Raw genomic sequence first — 17,737 nt, 5'->3', positions numbered from 1 at the left:
TTATAACATTTTTTTTGACAGTTACATATGCATGGGTAATTTTTTTTTTTTTTTTACAACATTATCCCTTGTACTCCCTTCTGTTCCGAATTTTTCCCCTCCTTCCCTCCACCCCCTCCCCTAGATGGCAGGCATTCCCATGCATAATAAATATCTTATAGTATATCCTAGGTGCAATATATATGTGCAGAACCAAATTTTGTTGTTATTGTTGTTGCAAAGGAAGAATTGGATTCGGAAGGTAAAAATAATCTGGGAAGAAAAAAAAAATGCCCACAGTTTACACTCATTTCCCAGTATTCCTTTTCTGGATGTAGCTGATTCTGTCCATTATTGATCAATTGGAATTGGATTAGCTCTTCTCTTTGTCGAAGATATCCACTTCCATCAGAATACATCCTCATACAGTATCATTGTTGAAGTGTATAATGATCCCCTAGTTCTGCTCGTTTCACTCAGCATCAGTTGATGTAAGTCTCTCCAAGCCTTTCTGTATTCCTCCAGGTGGTCATTTCTTACAGAACAATAATATTCCATAACATTCATATACCATAATTTACCCAACAATTCTCCAATTGATGGGCATCCATTCATTTTCCAGTTTCTAGCCACTACAAAAAGGGCTGCCACAAACATTTTGGCATATACCGGTCCCTTTCCCTTCTTTAGTATTTCCTTGGGATATAAACCCAGTTAGTTGCACTGCTGGGTCAAAGGGTATGCGCATTTTGATAACTTTTTGGGTATAATTCCAGATTGCTCTCCAGAATGGTTGGATTCTTTCACAACTCCACCAATAATGCATCAGTGTTCCAATAACTGACCATGATTGCCCTTCTGTGCCTCAGAGACCATTTGTGCAAGAGCTAATGGTTGTGAATTGACTTTTCGGATAGTATTGATGTTTTCTCATGTGTTTCTAATCATTTTTGAAATAGAAATCAGAAACAGCAATGTTGTGTTCCGCACTCTGTTCCCATAAGGACCCCCTCATTTTACAGAGGAAGGAACTAGGGTTTAGAGAATGCCCCAAGTCCTGACTCGGGGGGGGGGGGGGTAGCATTCTTCACATTACCTACAATGGCTCTCCTGATGTAGAACATTAGCACTGGAAGAGACTTTTGAACTGAGAATGTCAGAGCTTAGAAGCACCTTTGGAGGTTATCTCAGTCAACCCCTCACCTGCCAAAGGGGAAACTGAAGATCGGGGAGGGGGCAGCTTGCCTGCTAGTGCCACCAATTTAGCCGTGGAGCCAGGATACAAAGTCAGGTTCAAGTTCCTGGTCTCTGAGGTACAGTCCCGTTAAAGTACTTTCACAAAACAAACCAAAAAAACCCCCTCAAATACTGTTCATTTGTCTTTCCATTTGTGTCCAACTCTCCCATGACTCTATTTGGGGCTTTCTTATCACAGATACAGAAGTGGGTTTGCCTTTTCCCTTCTCCAGCTCATTTTACAGATGAGAAAATCGAGGCAAACAGGGTGAAGTGATCTGCCTGGGGTCACACAGTGTCTAAGGCCAGATTTGAGTTCAGGAAGAGGAATCGTCCCTTCACCACATAAATGACTGCCAAAACCACCTTGGCTTTAAGTAGCCTTTTTGTGTGACCTCAAGGCAGACAAAGGGCGTGTTGGTTTTAATAATGGTCCGATGGTAACGTTTTTTTTCTTCTTTTGTCTTCAGCTTGTGGCTGTAGGAATGAGGAATCACCCCTTGGACTTGCCTGTGCAGTTCACAGCCAGTGCATGCACCCTCAATTTAACCCGGCAGGGTCTGGCCATGGGTATGCCCGTTCGTTTGTTGTCAGAGGTCATCCATTTACTTCTCAAGGCTCTAAAAAATTTCCCTAATAACCAGCAGGTAATTTAATTCTAGTTCTCTGTTACTGTACTTATCTGGGAGTATTTAGAACCTTGCTTTCTATCCCTGTTCTCCATAGGGCATATGCCAGCTTTGGCGTGGGCATCTTTTTCTCTTTTGCATAATTCAAAATCAATTTCCAGGATGGTAGAAGCAGATCTGGCTCCATTTTGGTTTCCAGCAAGTTGTTTGATGTTTGACCTGGCTCTTAAGGACATGGAGGAAGGAACAGTGGCAGTGAACTCTGGGCGAGTTTCTTGTTCAGCTTTCTTTAATGATCAAGGAAGACCTTGTTGTAAATTAAAGGAAGAATAGATTTGAGGTAGTGCCTGATATTTTTCCCAAATTTTGCTGGAAAAAATGGACCCCGCTGAGGTGCAGAAAAAACAGGGTGTGCACCCTGCACCCTGAACATTCAGGGGCTTCTTCCTCTTCAATCATCTTTTTCTCTGTCTCTCTCTATACTTCTGGGCCCAGTTTACATCTCATTCTCTTTGAAGCCTTTCCTTTCTACCCCGGCCCAAACTTCTCTTATTTTCCTCTGGCCTCTCATAGCACTTCTTATGCTTTTTATTTCACACTTAGATGCATTTCCTTAAAGTTAAAATTTTCTAAAACTAAATATAAAATAAGGAAAAAGAGAAAGGGAAAATATAAAAATAAAACAAAACAATTGTCATGTGCCCAGGAAAGATTCAAAATATATAACACGATAAACTTCCATTTCAATAAAATATGTAATAATAGAAGAGATTATATATTCACAACTGCTCATCTAGTCTTTGCTTCCTTAAGTAACTTAATCTTTTGTTCTCTGCTGTGCACTTTTTACTGTATTCTTTTTTCCCCCGTTTTATCCCTCCCAGCTCTCCCAAGCAGCACAGATATATTTATGCATATATACATGCATAGAAGTATATTCACACATGCATCCAGACTCCCCCACATATGCATATATCTCTGTACATAAATACCCATATGTATATAGGTATACATATATGTATATATGAGATATACATAGGTATACTCATACCTCTGAATATAGGTATACCCACATATACTCAAACACACACAAGAATTTACCCATATGTACCTATGTTTCTAAAACAAATATCAATATAGCTCACATATAATGTACATTTCTTTCTTGATTGAATCTTTAATTTTGTCTAAGATCAGTGATAACTAGCTCCTTTTTTTCTAATGATTTCCTCCTGTTTTGTGGAGTGTTGGTGTGTACCTCTTATTTCCTATTCTGCTCCTTAACTTGCCTTGCTAATTACTTAACCTCCCCCTACCCATGGATCCTCCCTTATCCTCTCCCCTCACCCTTTCCTTTCCTCTTTATTCCATTCCTATTTATCCACACTTGATCCCATTCCTGCAAATCTGTTAACCCTTCTGTGCCCCATGTTGCCACCTTTCCTCTCGTTTATCCCTTTCTCATTGATCTATATGCCTTGTCCCACTACCAAAACTGTACATCTTTCTATACCTATCTTATCCTTTATCTCTTGTCCCACTGCCCTAAAGCAATACATCCTTTTATATTCCACCTTATTCTATTTCTACACCCCTTTTATAGTTTTTGGAGAATGCTATATTCTTCATGGTATTTGTGTGTGTGTGTGTGTGTGTGTGTGTGTGTGTGTGTGTGTGTGTGTAGTATTCCCTATTTAACCTATTCCGAAGTGAGATTTTCAGAACTATGAGTTCTCCTCCCTCCAAAGCCTCCTGTTGGTTCTTCCTTTGCACAGTTTTGCTTTTTAGAATTAGATCATACTCAACTCTGACCCAGAATTTCTTTTGAGCTACCCAATTACTGATGTCAGTCTTAAACTATAGTGTACATTTCATGTAAAAAAACAATTTGTGTTGAATTTTTTGAAAAATTAATCTTTAATATTAGCTCTCATATGTTAAGTTTTCTATTAAGTTCAGATTTGGTTGAGAAAAATTCCTGAACATTTGCAAGTTTGTTGAATGTCTTTTTGTTGTTGTTGTTCAGCATGAAGGATAATTTTGCTGGGTATGATATTTTTGGCTACAGGCCTAGTTCTTTTGATCACTGATATGTATATTTTGATTGCTGCTGATAAATTTTGTTCAGTTCTAATTGTATTTCCAGCATATTTGAATTTTTTTGTTTGTTTCTTGCAAAATTTTCTCTTTGATCTGGGGATTTTGAAATTTGGCAGTCATATTTCTTTAAGTTTTCCACAAAGAATCTCTTTGAGGTGGTGATTTCTATTTCTATTTCCCCCTCATTTCTTATCACTTCAGGACAATTTTGCTTATTTCTTGCATTATTGTGTCAAAATTCTTTTTTTGGTCACAGCTTTCAGATAGTTCAGTTATTCTTTTTGAAAGAATATCTGAATTTTCAAAGAATTATTTTCTTTTTTAAAACTATCTTCTCTGGCTCTGGAATCTGGAGTACCTGAGTTCAAATATGGTCTAAGACACTTATACTTCCTAGCTGTGTGACTCTGGGCAAGTCACTTAACCTCAATTGCTGGGGCGGGGGGCGGAGGGGGGAAGACATCTCCTTTTCTTAGATTTTTTATAATCTTGTTTTTCTTAGATTTTTTTTTTTCAAGTTTTTTCTTCTGTCTCTCACTTGATTTTTGATTTTTAAATTCTTTTAAATTCTCTGGGTAGTGAGCCATTTAACATTGCTCTCTGGGGTAAAAGAGTTTTTTTTTTTTTTTTACTTCAGTGTCCTCCTCTGAAGATGATCCCCAGTTTTCCCTTTTCCCATAATAAGTTTCTATGGTTGGGTTCTTTTTTCTTTCCCTGCTCACTTTTTTTTTTTTTTTTTAATGAGAAGTATTAGTATAAGTACCTCTAAACGTGGGGTAGGGGGATGGTGCCTCTAGCTTCACTTCAGCTCTCCCCTCATCCTAAACTGAGCTTCCTCCCCTGCCAACTCCCCCCAAGTGTGGCAGCCAGCAGCCCACCTGCACTCCCGCTGTGCTGGATTCTCGCCCAGGGCAGCATCTCTATGGCACAGCTGAGCCTGGAGTTGCTTATCAGCTGAGGTTCCCTCAGTCTTCACTGAGTTAGACCCGGGATTCCTCATGTTAGCCCCACGAGTCCCCACTTGATGTTTATCTTGACCACTTTGCTTTTCACACTGGTTAAAGTCTGTCCTGGGGTTTTTGTTTGAGTCTTCTAGGTTTATTCCAGGAGAATCCCTGTTTCGTCCAAGTCTTTGTTTTTCACCAGTCTGTGTTCACCTTGAGGTACAAATTTGATCTGTTTGTGGGGGAAATCTGGAGAGCTTGAAATTTACCAACCTACTCTGCCATCATCCCAGAATCCTCCTCAGTATTTGTTATGTTGATAATAATTTGCATATGACATCTTCTGGATTACAATCTAAGCTTTTTGAGGGATGGGACCAAACCTTAATTTTCTGTCCTTCATTGTGAAATGCATAGTTGCTGGACTAGGAAGGCTAGTCCTAAAGGGACCTGAATATTCTTAATTCCTTAATTGGATTTATTCATGGGCATAGTTTATTTCTGTTAAGGAGAAAGCTATGTAGATGAGGGGAAGAGAGAGTGCAATCATCAACTGAAGCATTTTTATTTGTCAAACTGCTCTTGTTAGCCCAGAGTCCAACCCTTTGTCGTCCTTAGTGATTTGTCTCATAATCTTGACCAGCTCAGTAACTATAGGATAATGGTGAGGGCGGGACCACTGGCTGTGGTGGAATCTCCCAATACTGGTCTAGAGCTGTCGGTCTTGGATCTTCCACAGAGCAAGTTAATTACTGAACTCCCCAAAGGTCTTGCTGGGACCTTGGCTGTCATGCTCACAATTGAGGACTGGAGTTGAATGATTGTGTATAGTCTGAAGTGATCTCTGTCTAAAATTACTTTTCTTGATTCCCAAAAAGCTACAGAAGAATTGTCTTCTTTCCTTGACCAATGCCAGAATCCTTCAGGATGTCCCATTTAACAGGCAAGTGTCAAGTTCAATAAGCTTATTGGGGGTTCTTGGTTATATGTATGTGTGTTGACAGAGAGAGAAAAATTAGAAGTCCCATTCCATATTGTAGGTCCTATCCTAATCCCATAATTTGATGATTAGCCTAAAAGAATTATTTTTAATGTTTGCTAAAAAGGAAAAAAAAACCCACTAAAAAATACAGACCTTAAAATGATCACTTTCCCCATGAGCCTTAACACCACACTTTCAGAGCTAAGACTTTGGAATTTGGGGATTTGTTTTTTTATTATAGGTGGTAGTGATGTCTCTCAGTTTCCCTTTCCCAACAATGTTAATTGACTTAAGAGATTAGAAATGTCAGAACTTATTTTTTTCAGGTTTGATGCTGCCAAGTTTGTTATGAAATGGCTCTGTAAGCACGAAAACCCAAATATGCAGACGATGGCAGTGAGCGTCATCTCCATTCTGGCCCTTCAGGTACGAGATTATGCCTAAGAGAGCCCCAAGTTCCCTTCTCTCCCGGATTTTGATGGAACGCCGATAATCACTGCTCCCCTTCTTTGCTTACAGCTCTCTCCTGAACAGACAGCACAGCTGAAGTCAGAACTTTTCATTGTTGTCAGGGTGAGTGGACCAGCACATTGCTTTCTCATTTTGAGTTTTCCTTGTACCATTTGCCAGGTTTATAAGATTTGCTTCAGATGCACTTGTCTGAAGAATTAGGCCGCTAACTTGATATTTTTTGTGACCAGATTATGATAAGTAGCAGCCTCCCCTGCCATCTTTTTTTCCAGTGCCTTAGCATAGCTGCCTCAACGCTAGTTCTCGCCATCATTTGTCAGAATTTGGGAGGTTCTGGGGATAAGCCTGAGAGCCTCTCAATAGGCATTGGAGGGTTTGGCCATAGTGACCCTTTCAGCTCTGGACAGTATGTTAACTACATCCCTACCTTGCTGCCTTGAATGAAGAATGCTGTGTCTTCTTTGTAGGATCCTTTAGCCCTAGTTTCCTAGAAGGCACTCAATCGGGATTTATTGAACGTTTTGGTTGATCAGTCATTAGTGTAAAAGTCAAAAGGACAATAAAAACTGGTCCTAATGATATTAGCACCTAATTGAAGCTTAGAATTGGCATGGGCAACTTCAGGAAAATCTGAGGAAGGGAAGTCTAAGATTAGTTGGTTTTAGTTAAAAGTTGAGAATTTAATCTCCAGAGTTTGAGATCAAGCTCTTTTTCCTTCTCTGAAGGAATCCTAAAATCATTCTGTCCTTGATTATCTATTGTCATATGACTTGTTTATTAGATAAAATCTGATTTTCTCAAATGGAGATTCCCTAAAATGCTCCAGCATAGACAATGTATGTGTGTTCTCTTCTGACCTGAGTGCTGTGATAAATCTTTGTATTTTCTCATTAGTAATTAGTCATAAGTTTTTCTCTTCACTTCGTCAGATTGAAATAACATGGTTTCCAATAAGATCTGAAATGGGCATTCATTACTTCCAGAAATTGTCTGAACTAATGAATTATTTGGTGGACTTAAGTTAAGATAGGACACAAATGATATCATGAAGTCAGGTTTTTGTGATAAATTGAGTTGTCAGAACATGGAAATCTTCCTCCTTTTTCTTTTTTTTAGGAACTTTTAGCAATAGTGAAACAGAAAACCGCTGAGAATTTAGAAGATATCACTTTGACGTTTACCTTGAGAGCACTATGGAACCTCACGGATGAGTCCCCAGCTACCTGCAAGCACTTTGTTGAGAACCAAGGATTGGCTGTCTTTGTACAAGTTTTGGAGGTACCAGATAGGGAGGGTGGACTTCATGTGGAGCTTGTCTTCTTGATGATGTTACTGATCTCAAGATGTTTCTTTTGACAGACTTTCCCATTAGAATCAACGATACAGACCAGAGTTCTTGGCCTTTTGGTAAGATGCATATTAATTGTGTGGAGTTAATTATGCAAACTTTTTCCAATTGATGTGAATCACAAATCTATCTCTAAGGGAAAATGTTCTTTGTGTGTGTTGGCTGAAGGTCGTAGTGATGACCTTTCCTAGCCAAGTGACCCTGGGCAAAACCCTTGCTTTATTGAACCTCAGTCTCCTCTACCAGATGAAAATCTTCCTATTTGCTTGACCTACTTAGTGTGGGTTAGTTGTGTGGAAAGAGGGGCTATAGAAAGGACACTTTAGGAGAATCAATTAAAAACTGAAATTAGGCTAATGACTCCACATCTTTCCCTGTCAAGGGCACAGTTTTTAGAGCAATAGGACTATCTAATTTATCCTCCACTGAAGCCTTCTTCCAAATGCGACTGTGGTATGGAGGTGACCTTCAGTTCTCCAAGTTATGCCAGTAGAACAGTCTGACTGTTCCTGCCCAAGTGGTAAGGTATTATCAGAGATAGAGCCTATGTTTGGCTAGCCAGACTGACTAAATTCAGGCTTACTGCCAAATTGGCTACAGAATGATATATTTCTGAGCCATAATAACTGCTAACAAAGGCAGCAGTAATAGTGGGTGCAGTCAGCGTCAAAGGGAAGACCCAGCCTGGTGGAATCCCACCCCAGATCTCCGAATGACTTTACATGGAGCACCGAAGGAGCTTCAGAGCTAAATGAGATTCTTTGTCCCCAACAAGCTTACAGTCTAGTAATGTTGATGTGATTAAAACTAGAATATGAGAGAATAAAAATAGAAAATGTTTGTTAAGCATTTAATAAATGCCAGATCACAGGCTGGAGATATGCCTAGAGAACAAGACTTTCCTTCCCGTTCTAGTTAGGGATGGGATGTTTTAGCTTTGTGGCAGATGGGGAGGCCCAGGGAGCACTGGCAGGTCAGATGACTGATCCAGAGAGTCCTGTGAAAGGGGCAGATGGCAAGACTTGGCAGTCTTCATCTTATTGCACAGATTCTGTTATTGGTCTTCAGTGTGTATGTTAGCCATATTGGCAGCCAGTGCCCAGGAAGAAAATGAGCAAAAAACTATGAGAGCAGAAATTGTGGAAGACTTGATGGCAAAAAGAGCCTTTGAGTTAGGCCTTGTTAAGTTGTGATTAAGATTCCAGCAGGTTCACCTGGGTGGCAGCTGGAAGGGGCAGCATTTCAGAAGGAGGGAAATATTGTGTGGGGGCCTTGGGAAAAGACAGCACCTGTTCAGCTTATGGCAAGAAGAGGTAAAGGCATGTGGAAGCAGCAAAGCAGCCAAAAGCCAGATGGTTGAGTCAAGTCTATCTCGGGGATCCTCTTGGATAAAGTCTTGTCCTTCCCTTGGTAGGGGCTGCTGCCAGCTGGCATCATGTTCTCTCCATCTGAACAGGAGAGGACTCCTTCCTTTCTACCCCTGGGGTGCCCTTGCTCCTGCCCATGCTTTCTGGATACATAGGATTTTTATTGTTTTGTTTTGTTTTTTTTGTAGATTCTTCCCATTTTCCCAAGGTCCAAGTTGGGACCAGTGGATAAGGACAGCTTTGGTGGCCAATTAGATTTTCTCTCAGCTGAAATCCAAAGAAATATTTATGTTTGATATAAAGAGAGACTACCAAACCAATTGAGCTGCCCAGAATGGGGTGACCTCCCTTAGGAGGTTGTGGACTCATTGATCTGGAGCTGGAAGAGACCTTAAAGAGAGTCTTATCCAATAGCTTCACTTTACAGATTAGGGGGACTCTGGCCCACGTTAGTGAAGTGATTTGCCCAGTCACCCCTGTGGTCAGTAGCAGAGCTAGTATTTGAACCCAGGTTCTCTGATTTGAGAATCCAACACCCTCCTACATCCTAGTGCTCTTGTGGGAAAGGCTAAATGACTTCTTAAGAGTGGCTGTTCTCTTAAGAGTACTGGAGGAAAGTTATGTTGGCTGAGCTCGGCGGAGGGCTCTCCGGCGTTGTCTTGCTCTGAAGGAGGAGGAATGTGATAGACTCAGGAAGCTTGGACTTGAAGGTTCAGCAGTGTTGGGCTCAGCACTAACTTCTGAATAGCTGTAAGAAGGGGATGGCCATAGTTGTATTCAGAAAGGGCTAGCTCTGGAACAAGGTGGGCGGTAGCACCCAATGTTTAGAGGAATTGCACAGTTTCTAGAGGTAAGACGGTCATTGATTGTTCCCTCAGCGGGTCATCATTTCAGCAGATTGTCACCGTACCTAAGGAGTGCTGAAGGGATGAGGGTTAAGAGATCAGACCTACAGATTAAGATCAAGTTTGTGGATATGGTGCTCTGTGGAGTGGATATGATAGGGGTAAATAGGAAGTACCAACTGTTGGAACAGCTCGATGGTGCAGTGGATAGAGCACTGGTCCTGCAATTCAGGAGGACCCGAATTCAAATGTTAACTCAGATACTTAACACTTTCTGTCTGTGTGATTCTGGGCAAGTCACTTAACCCCAGTTGCATCAGGGGAAAAAAGTACCAATTATTAACTGAGGGGCCTTGGGCAAATACAGACCCCTAGCAGAGGATTGAGAAGAATTCTAACACCCTAGACTCTTTGCCATGTCGCAGAGTAAGACTGCTCCCTTACTTTAGTCTGCTTTACTTTTGCCTGAGGCTGGGATCTTCAGGAATGAGTAACAAACCACAAGAGCCACACATTAAAGGGGAGGACTGTGGGTCACCTGGTCTGACCCCCCATCTTTCTCTGGTCCTTTAGACTCTCTGACTGTTCTTGGTTCTTCCCATGGTCTTCAGGCCTTTCTGCCCTCAGTTCCTACGACTGCTTGGGTTACAGCCATATATTCCTCTTGATTTTGACCTTGACTTTGGTAGATCGATCCAGCCTCCGCCTCAGTTCTCTCCCTGCGCTTTGCTAAATCCCAGTCCTGAATCACTCCCGTCACTTGGCTCTTTTCTCCCATTCGTGTGATGTTGAAGGGAGCCAAAGAAAGCGTCCATACTCTGACTGGCCCTGCAAATTTACATTCTCCAGCTTCAGCCTCAGATTATGGATCTGAGTGGTCACTTATTCCAGCCCATTTGATGGTGCCTCCCTTGATATGGTAGTAAAAGTCCAGTTCATGGTGTGGGGAGTGGCATGGGGGGAGAATTGAAAAGCTCATGATTGCTCCTGCGCCTTTATACTTACCCTTCCCAAGCTTTGTGACTCTGTCTTCCCTTAGAATAATGTTGCCGAAGTCAAGGAATTATCCTCGGAGCTGATGGTGAGCAGCTTGATGGGCCATGTGAGCCGGTTACTTCACAGCGTGGAGATGGAAGTGAGCTACTTTGCAGCAGGAATCATTTCCCATCTCACTTCCTTGGGGGAGCAGGCGTGGACGCTGAGCAGCATCCGCAGGAGAGTCCTTTTAGATGACCTGGTAGGGAGCACTCCTTTTACTTGGTGACTGTGGCCTTGCCCTTCCCGGCCCTGGGCTGACTGGGGCTTGTTCTTGTCCCTGCAGTACACGACGGTGCTGAAGTGGCCCAGTCCGAGCTGTAAGATGGTGGCGCTGGTGACTTACAGGTGAGCCCCGGGATGTTTGCCTCTTTTCTCCATGCTTCCGCCCAAGGAGCTCAGTATTTAAGACTCCGGGACACATGCCATGTCCCTTTTATCTGACAATAGTCATTGGCCATCGGGTTCCTAAGAGCCAAGCACTAGATACACAGAAATGATGGCCACATCCCCAAATGTCGGCCCGATTTCTAAATGTCTTCTTTTGGAATCCACAGGTCCTTCAGATCCTTTTTTCCGTTACTTAGCAACTTCTCGATTTTTGAGGTTCAGCTTTGGGCGCTGTGGGCCATGCATCACGTCTGCAGCAAAAACCGTACGTACTCTAGGGGCCAGGATGCCATTTTGGAGGGGGGAGCAATTGAGAGAGAAGCTGAAGAGCCCCCCAACACTTCTTCCCTGATCTGTGGCTGTGGTGATCTGGTGGTCTAAATAACAGAATCTCTCTAGGAAGAACTTTATCATAACTTATCTGAGAAGGGAATCAGGCCAAACGGGCTATATGCCAAAGGAAAATGGGGATAGGCGAAGTTGCTTTTTAGGAAATGTCTACTAAGACAAAAACAAAATGGCCCCTTTATACAGGGATCTCGTATCTTGCTGGAGTGACTGTCAGTATGCAACATTTGCTTATTTACCTTCATACTTAAAAAATTGAAGTGGAAGAAATGTCTAACAGTTGGGGGTGGGCAGGATGGGAAGGACTCAGGGCTTAGAAAGAGCTTTACTCTAGACATGGGGATGGAGAGTTTGTCCATAGACATAGGCCTGAAAAATGGGATCAGACCAGCTGGAAGATATGAATAGCATGCAGTAAGCTTGAGAAACACCAGCTTGTGGCAGTGCCAGACTGAAGAGGGGATGGTTCCCCTGAGGCAGCGTGCTATAGAAACTCTAAGCAGAGGGGTGTAATGTGGTCAGACCTATGTTGTAGGAGTATAAGTTTAGCAGCCCCGTGTGGGAAGAACTGGATGACTGTAGTTGTCAGAGGGGATGAAAGCTTGCTTATATTTTTAAAAGATGAGCGTAAAAATCAGTGATGGTGGCGATCCTATGGATCGGGCCCTGAGCTAGTTATTGGGACTGAGCAACGATCCCTGCTTGCAAAGAGTTGACGTTCTAATGGCAGGGCAGATGGTTTGTAAATGAGTCTAGCAGAAATAGGAAGTGACTGCAAAGCAGCTAAAATGGCGGGGGAAGGCCTTGGGCAGAAGGGGATGCTTGAGCTACATCTAAAGCGAGAAAAAGAGGTAAGGAGCAGGAGTTCTGTGTGTGATACAAAGCATAGAAATGGTCAGTTGGGTTCCATCTAAGTGCCCGAGGGAAATAATCCACAGTGAGACTGGACCCAGAGGTTGGGGCCCAGTTGTGAAGGACTGAAAGTGAAACAGGCTCCAGTTAATGGCGGGAGTGATAGAGAGCCGCCAGTGTTTTGAGTAGGAGAGTCATAAAGTCAGCTGTACTTGGGGAAAATCCTTTGGAAGGCCGCTGGAGTGATCTAGGCCTCCATGGGGACAGAGAAGAGGGGGCTCCTATTGGGTTTGGGAGTTAGAGGGGGTGGGATTTCACCCCTGACCTGGATATTTGGGATGAGTACCCCGAGGTCTGGGACCAGTGCCTGAGGGAGATGGAGAAGCCCTTTGGATGGGTTGCGTTTGAGATGACCCCGAGGTGTGCAGTTTGAAAGGATATGTACAAGGAGATGAATACAGAAAGTATTCTAGCGCCTGTCCCCGGCCGATGAGCTCAGGCTGCTCTCTGAAAGGAAATGGAGTAGAGGAAGAGAGTGGAAGGAAGGGATAGGACCCCTGCTGGGTGACTGGAGAAGAGCACCCCCAGCTTGAGAGGGGACGATTTGACATGCGGGAGGCCTCAGCCTCCGTCTTTCCTGCAGTTATTGGCACCCAGCAGCAGATGGGCCTTGGTTCTGCCCACAGTGGAAGACTGGGCCCCTCTTTTCAATGGAGAAGAGTAACCGGGCAGCCGAGGGCTGGCTGGCTTAATTCTTGGCTTCTGTTCTCTCTCCCAGTGACAGTGAAAAGCAGGAATAGAAAAGTCTCCAAAGTGGGGAGTTGAGTTGACAGCAGTAGAGTAAGGAAGTCCTAAGCAAGCCCAGCTATCCTTGAGCTCGGGGCGCCCGCTGCCACCTTCCCTCACTGTCGTTCTGTTGACTTTTCTAGCTACCAAGTACTGCAGGATGCTCATCGAGGAGGGTGGGCTACAGCTCTTGCAAAATATCCGGGACCAGAGCCAGGCTGAGCCCCACGTGCAGCAGATCGCCACGTCCATCCTTGTAGACTTTCACATGCATTTTATAAGCTACAAGAATTCCCCCGCGTATAAAAGGCCTCTGCAGACGTAAGGAGGCTCCCCGAGGAGCTCTCACCCTCTGCCTTCTCACCTGCCTGCCTTCGATTGAATGTCTAAGGGATGCTGCCTTTGAGTTTGTGAGTTGTCCAGACAGCTGACCTTGATCATTGATTGTCCAGGTTCACCGAGGGGTGGCTCAGCATGGCTCCAGCACGGCCAGGAATCGCTGTCAGATGATTCTGGGGCCGGGAATGCCCTTCTGACCCTCGTGGCTGTTTGGAGGAAAGAGAGCCACAGGCTTTCTCTGCTGACAAACTCCTGAGTTGGAGCCAAAAGAATATTTTTGAATGTTATTGTTTATTCTTTGCAAGGCCACGATGGAAAGTGCCTGTTAAAAGGCTGTTGGTTTCCAGCCCACGTGGAGACTGAGACTTGTTTCCCAGCTTCTGTTTGTTGCTTGGTTGTCAGAGGGTGGGGGAGGGCCCAGGTGGCGCCCAGGAGGGTGGGGGAAGTCCCGGGAGTAGTTGGGCAGGGACTTGGGCAGGGGACCCCACATTTCACCTTAAAGGCCTGACTCCAGGTCATTCCGGGACTGGTTCTGGACTGAAAGGTCTTGGGACAGTCACGGTAAATATGTCACTTTAGAAAATAGGACCTTTGTTTGGTTTTCATTTTTTAATAAATTTTTTTTTTTAATAGCGTCTTGGTTTAAAAGAAAAAAATGGAAGGGCCAAAGTCAACAAGGAACTAATTGTTTCTTTTTAAGATTTGGCGATATTTCATCTTTGTTGAACTTTAAAGGCTGTGTTCAATGAAGGACTCAGGTAGGAGAGCTGGGTCAAAGCAGGACTTGCTGTTTTAGAGAGGCTTGAGCTCCAGCCAGAGACTCTGGCACTCTCAGCAAATCCCCCAGTTTCTCGGAGCCTTAGTCTCCTCATCTATAAAATGGGGACGTTTCTTGCAGTACCTACCTCACAAGGCTGTTTGTGAAGAACATTAAAGTGTTACAGAAATGCCAGCTGTCCTTGTTCTTATATCTTCGCCTGCACCAAGATGGAGTGGGGGTGGGGTGGGAAAGGGGGGCAGAAAAGAGCTGGCTGTGGTTTCCCAGGCTGCTAGGCCAGAATTTTGTATCAGATTTTATAGGGAAGATGGTGGGTAGTTAGGGCCTGCCCTTACTCCTGGTCAGGACTGAAGGCCTTCATTCCCTTCTCACAATCAGTGGTGGGCCGTCCGTAGCCAAGCTGCCCGTCCGTAGCCAAGCTGCCCGTCCCCTGTCCTGAGCCAACAAGCACCAGCTCTGACATTGTCTTCTCACCAGATGTGGCCTTCGGTGACGAGATGGCTTCCCTTTCCCCCATGTAAACTCAGGTCTGATTAATGGTCTTGATCCTCTGAAGTCCCTGCAGACTTTGGATTAATCTGGGAACCTTCTCTCTCCCAGTCTTCACACGTGCAGCCTCCACTGTTGTTGGCTGGCTGGATTTCAGCCCTTCTCCCCCTCTCCCTCTGAGGCTCCCAGGCACCTTGGGCCAAGGCCGGCCGTCCTCCCCAGTCCCTCCATCAGACTCCACCAGAGCACATGGCTATGCAGCCAGATCACTGGGGCCGCCTTGTGGCCTCCCACCCATCCCTGAAAGCTGATTCCATTTTCCCCGCTCATTCGTTCCTGGTCCATCTCCTGCTCTCCCAAACTCTTGTCACTTCGTTAGATCTCTCAACAAATTGGCAACTATGGCAAGAGGGAGTCATTATTGGAGGGGCATTGTTGATGGCGATCAGTGTAGGCAGCCATTTCAGGAAGCCATTGGAATGTAATAACAGGAAGGGAATAAACAGCTAAGTGGCCATTTTTTTCCTTTTTTTTTTTTTTTTTTTTTTTTTTTACTTGATTGCAAATCAGTTTTCCAATACTTTTCAACATTCATTTTTATACAATTTTGAATTCCACATTTTTTCCATCTCTTCCTGTTCCCCTTGCCAAGAGAACAATCAATTAGATATAGGTCATATGTGTTCAGTCATGTTAAATGTATTTCCTGTTTTCTGTGAAGCTTTTTATTGTCAAAACATAGGCAGGGATAATATTTCAACACTGACCCTTGCAAAACCTTGTGTTCCAATTCTCCCCCCCCCCCTTTCCCCATCCCCTAGCTGGCAAGTAATCCAATTTATGTTAAACATGGTAAAATATATGTAAACCCAATAATCCTAACATAGGCGTACATATTTATACAATTCTCTTGCACAAGAAAAATCAGATCAAAAAGGAAGAAAAATGAGAAAGAAAACTGTGATAAAATAGTGAAAATGCTCTGTTGTGTTCCACACTCAGTCCCCATATCCCCCTCTCTGGGTGTAGCTGGCCTCAATCATCCCATTTGTTGAAGAGAATCACGTCCATCAGAATTGATTGTCGTATGGTCTTGTTGCTGTGTACAATAATCTCCTGGTTCTGCTCCCTTCCCTCAGCATTAGTTCATGTAGGTCTCTCCAGTCCTCTCTGAAATCATCCTGCTGATCGTTTCTTACAGAACAATAATACTCCATAACATTCATATCCCATAACCTATTCAGCCGTCCCCAACTGAGGGGCAGCCGTTTGGTTTCCAATTTCTTGCGTGAAGCCCCATAGTTCACAAATACCCTATTTGATCCTCACAGCGACCCTGTGAGGTAGAGAAAATTATTTTCTGTTTGGGGAAACGAGTTTGGAGTGACTTACTCGGGGTGTGAGACTGAACTTACCTAGTGAAGTTTTGGCTTTGAATGTGGTGAATACTGAAGTGCAGACAGGCCTGCTAGAGCTGAGGCAGCTCTTGTCCTTCCCCATCTCCGGAAGTGGGAGCCCCGCCCCATCTAGAGTTTGTTGGTGTTGGTTGGGGTTTTTCTAAGGTGATGGGAGCTTGAGAGGCCTGCCCAGTATCACTGCTAGCATCTAAAGCTGGAGGTTTTTTTCTGGTTATACATGTATATTAACTTTTTAAATACATATTTCTTCATAAATCATTTTGGGAGACAAAAATTAGAACAAAAAGGGAAAACCACAAGAGAAAACAAGGGAACGTAGCACGGGTTGATTTACATCCAGTCATCTCCACGTTTCTTTCTGGATGCAGATGGCCTTTTCTATCATGATATGTATTGAGATAGCCTTGGGTCACTGAGAAGAACCAAGACTCTCACAACTGATCATGGCCCAGTCCTGCAGTTACTGTGCACACCGTGTTCCTGGTTCTGCTTGTTTCCTCAGCATCAGTTCATGTCAATCTTTCCAGGCCTTCCTAAAACCAGCTTCTTGTTCATTTTTTACAGAACAATAATATCCCATTACCTTCCTGTACCACAGCTTGTTTAGCCATTCCCCAACTGATGGGCATCCACTCATTTTCCAGTTCTTTCCCACCACAAAAACAGCTGCTACAGACGTGTTTGCCTTTTCCCTCTGATTCTGTAGGATACAGACCCAGTAGAGGCCCTGATGGGGCAAAGCACATGCACAGTGTGACCCGCTTGGGGCAGAGTTCCAAGTTGTGGAGCGTGTATTTTCATTTTGAGTCTGAAATGTTTATTTTCCCTTCTTTGCTTTGTGTGTGTGTGTGGGGGGGGGGGGGGAGGCTTAAAAATACTATCGTGTAGGATGACTTTAAGAGGAGAACAGGGGAGGGTTACAGGGGGAACCAAACTGTAAATGGGAGGGAATTAAGTACTGGAGGAATGGGGAGAAGAGCACTTGGGAAGGTGAGGAAGACCTGATACCCTACCTGCACTATGAAGGAAGCCAGGGCACAAGATGGGGAGGGGGGAAGCTTTCTAGGTACCCGAGACAACCAAGGGAGAGCTCAGAGCCAGGCAAAGCCATGCATCTGAGGAGGAAGAGGAAGGCCATGGACGCAGACCCGTAGAAACCACTTGGCGGGGGGCTTTGATACTAGGGACAGCGAGGGGCCCTGGGAGGGACCAGGAGACTGGCACAGAGGAAGCTTATTGGGAGAGGGGAGAGATTTGAGGTGAGCAGCCCCCCCCTCCCCCAGCGGTTGCAGCAGCAGGCCAGGCTTGAGGTGAGGGGCAGCTGAGTGAGGGCTGTGTCCTCAGAACGAGAGGATTGTTACGCGGTGTCGGGGTGACAGGCTAAGACCCAGAGGATGACAG

The 17,737-nt window shown here is 44.1% G+C and overlaps 1 protein-coding gene across 1 annotated transcript in view; it reads left to right on the top strand.

Moving 5' to 3' along the window:
* ZYG11A (zyg-11 family member A, cell cycle regulator) overlaps positions 1-14,603 on the top strand; it is a 32,850-nt gene extending 18,247 nt beyond the window's left edge. The window contains exons 5-14 of the mRNA XM_074265914.1: positions 1,686-1,862; positions 5,767-5,831; positions 6,197-6,296; positions 6,390-6,443; positions 7,458-7,619; positions 7,701-7,748; positions 10,941-11,138; positions 11,223-11,284; positions 11,494-11,591; positions 13,456-14,603. Of these exons, the coding sequence (XP_074122015.1) occupies positions 1,686-1,862; positions 5,767-5,831; positions 6,197-6,296; positions 6,390-6,443; positions 7,458-7,619; positions 7,701-7,748; positions 10,941-11,138; positions 11,223-11,284; positions 11,494-11,591; positions 13,456-13,637 (1,146 nt within the window). The 3' untranslated portion in view covers positions 13,638-14,603. The remainder of the gene's footprint in view (positions 1-1,685; positions 1,863-5,766; positions 5,832-6,196; positions 6,297-6,389; positions 6,444-7,457; positions 7,620-7,700; positions 7,749-10,940; positions 11,139-11,222; positions 11,285-11,493; positions 11,592-13,455) is intronic.
* Positions 14,604-17,737: the final 3,134 nt, after the last annotated feature.

The sequence above is a fragment of the Sminthopsis crassicaudata genome, chromosome 4 (assembly GCF_048593235.1).
Source record: "Sminthopsis crassicaudata isolate SCR6 chromosome 4, ASM4859323v1, whole genome shotgun sequence".
In the NCBI taxonomy this organism is placed as follows: domain Eukaryota; kingdom Metazoa; phylum Chordata; class Mammalia; order Dasyuromorphia; family Dasyuridae; genus Sminthopsis; species Sminthopsis crassicaudata.
This window is presented reverse-complemented; position numbering and strand designations above follow the sequence as displayed.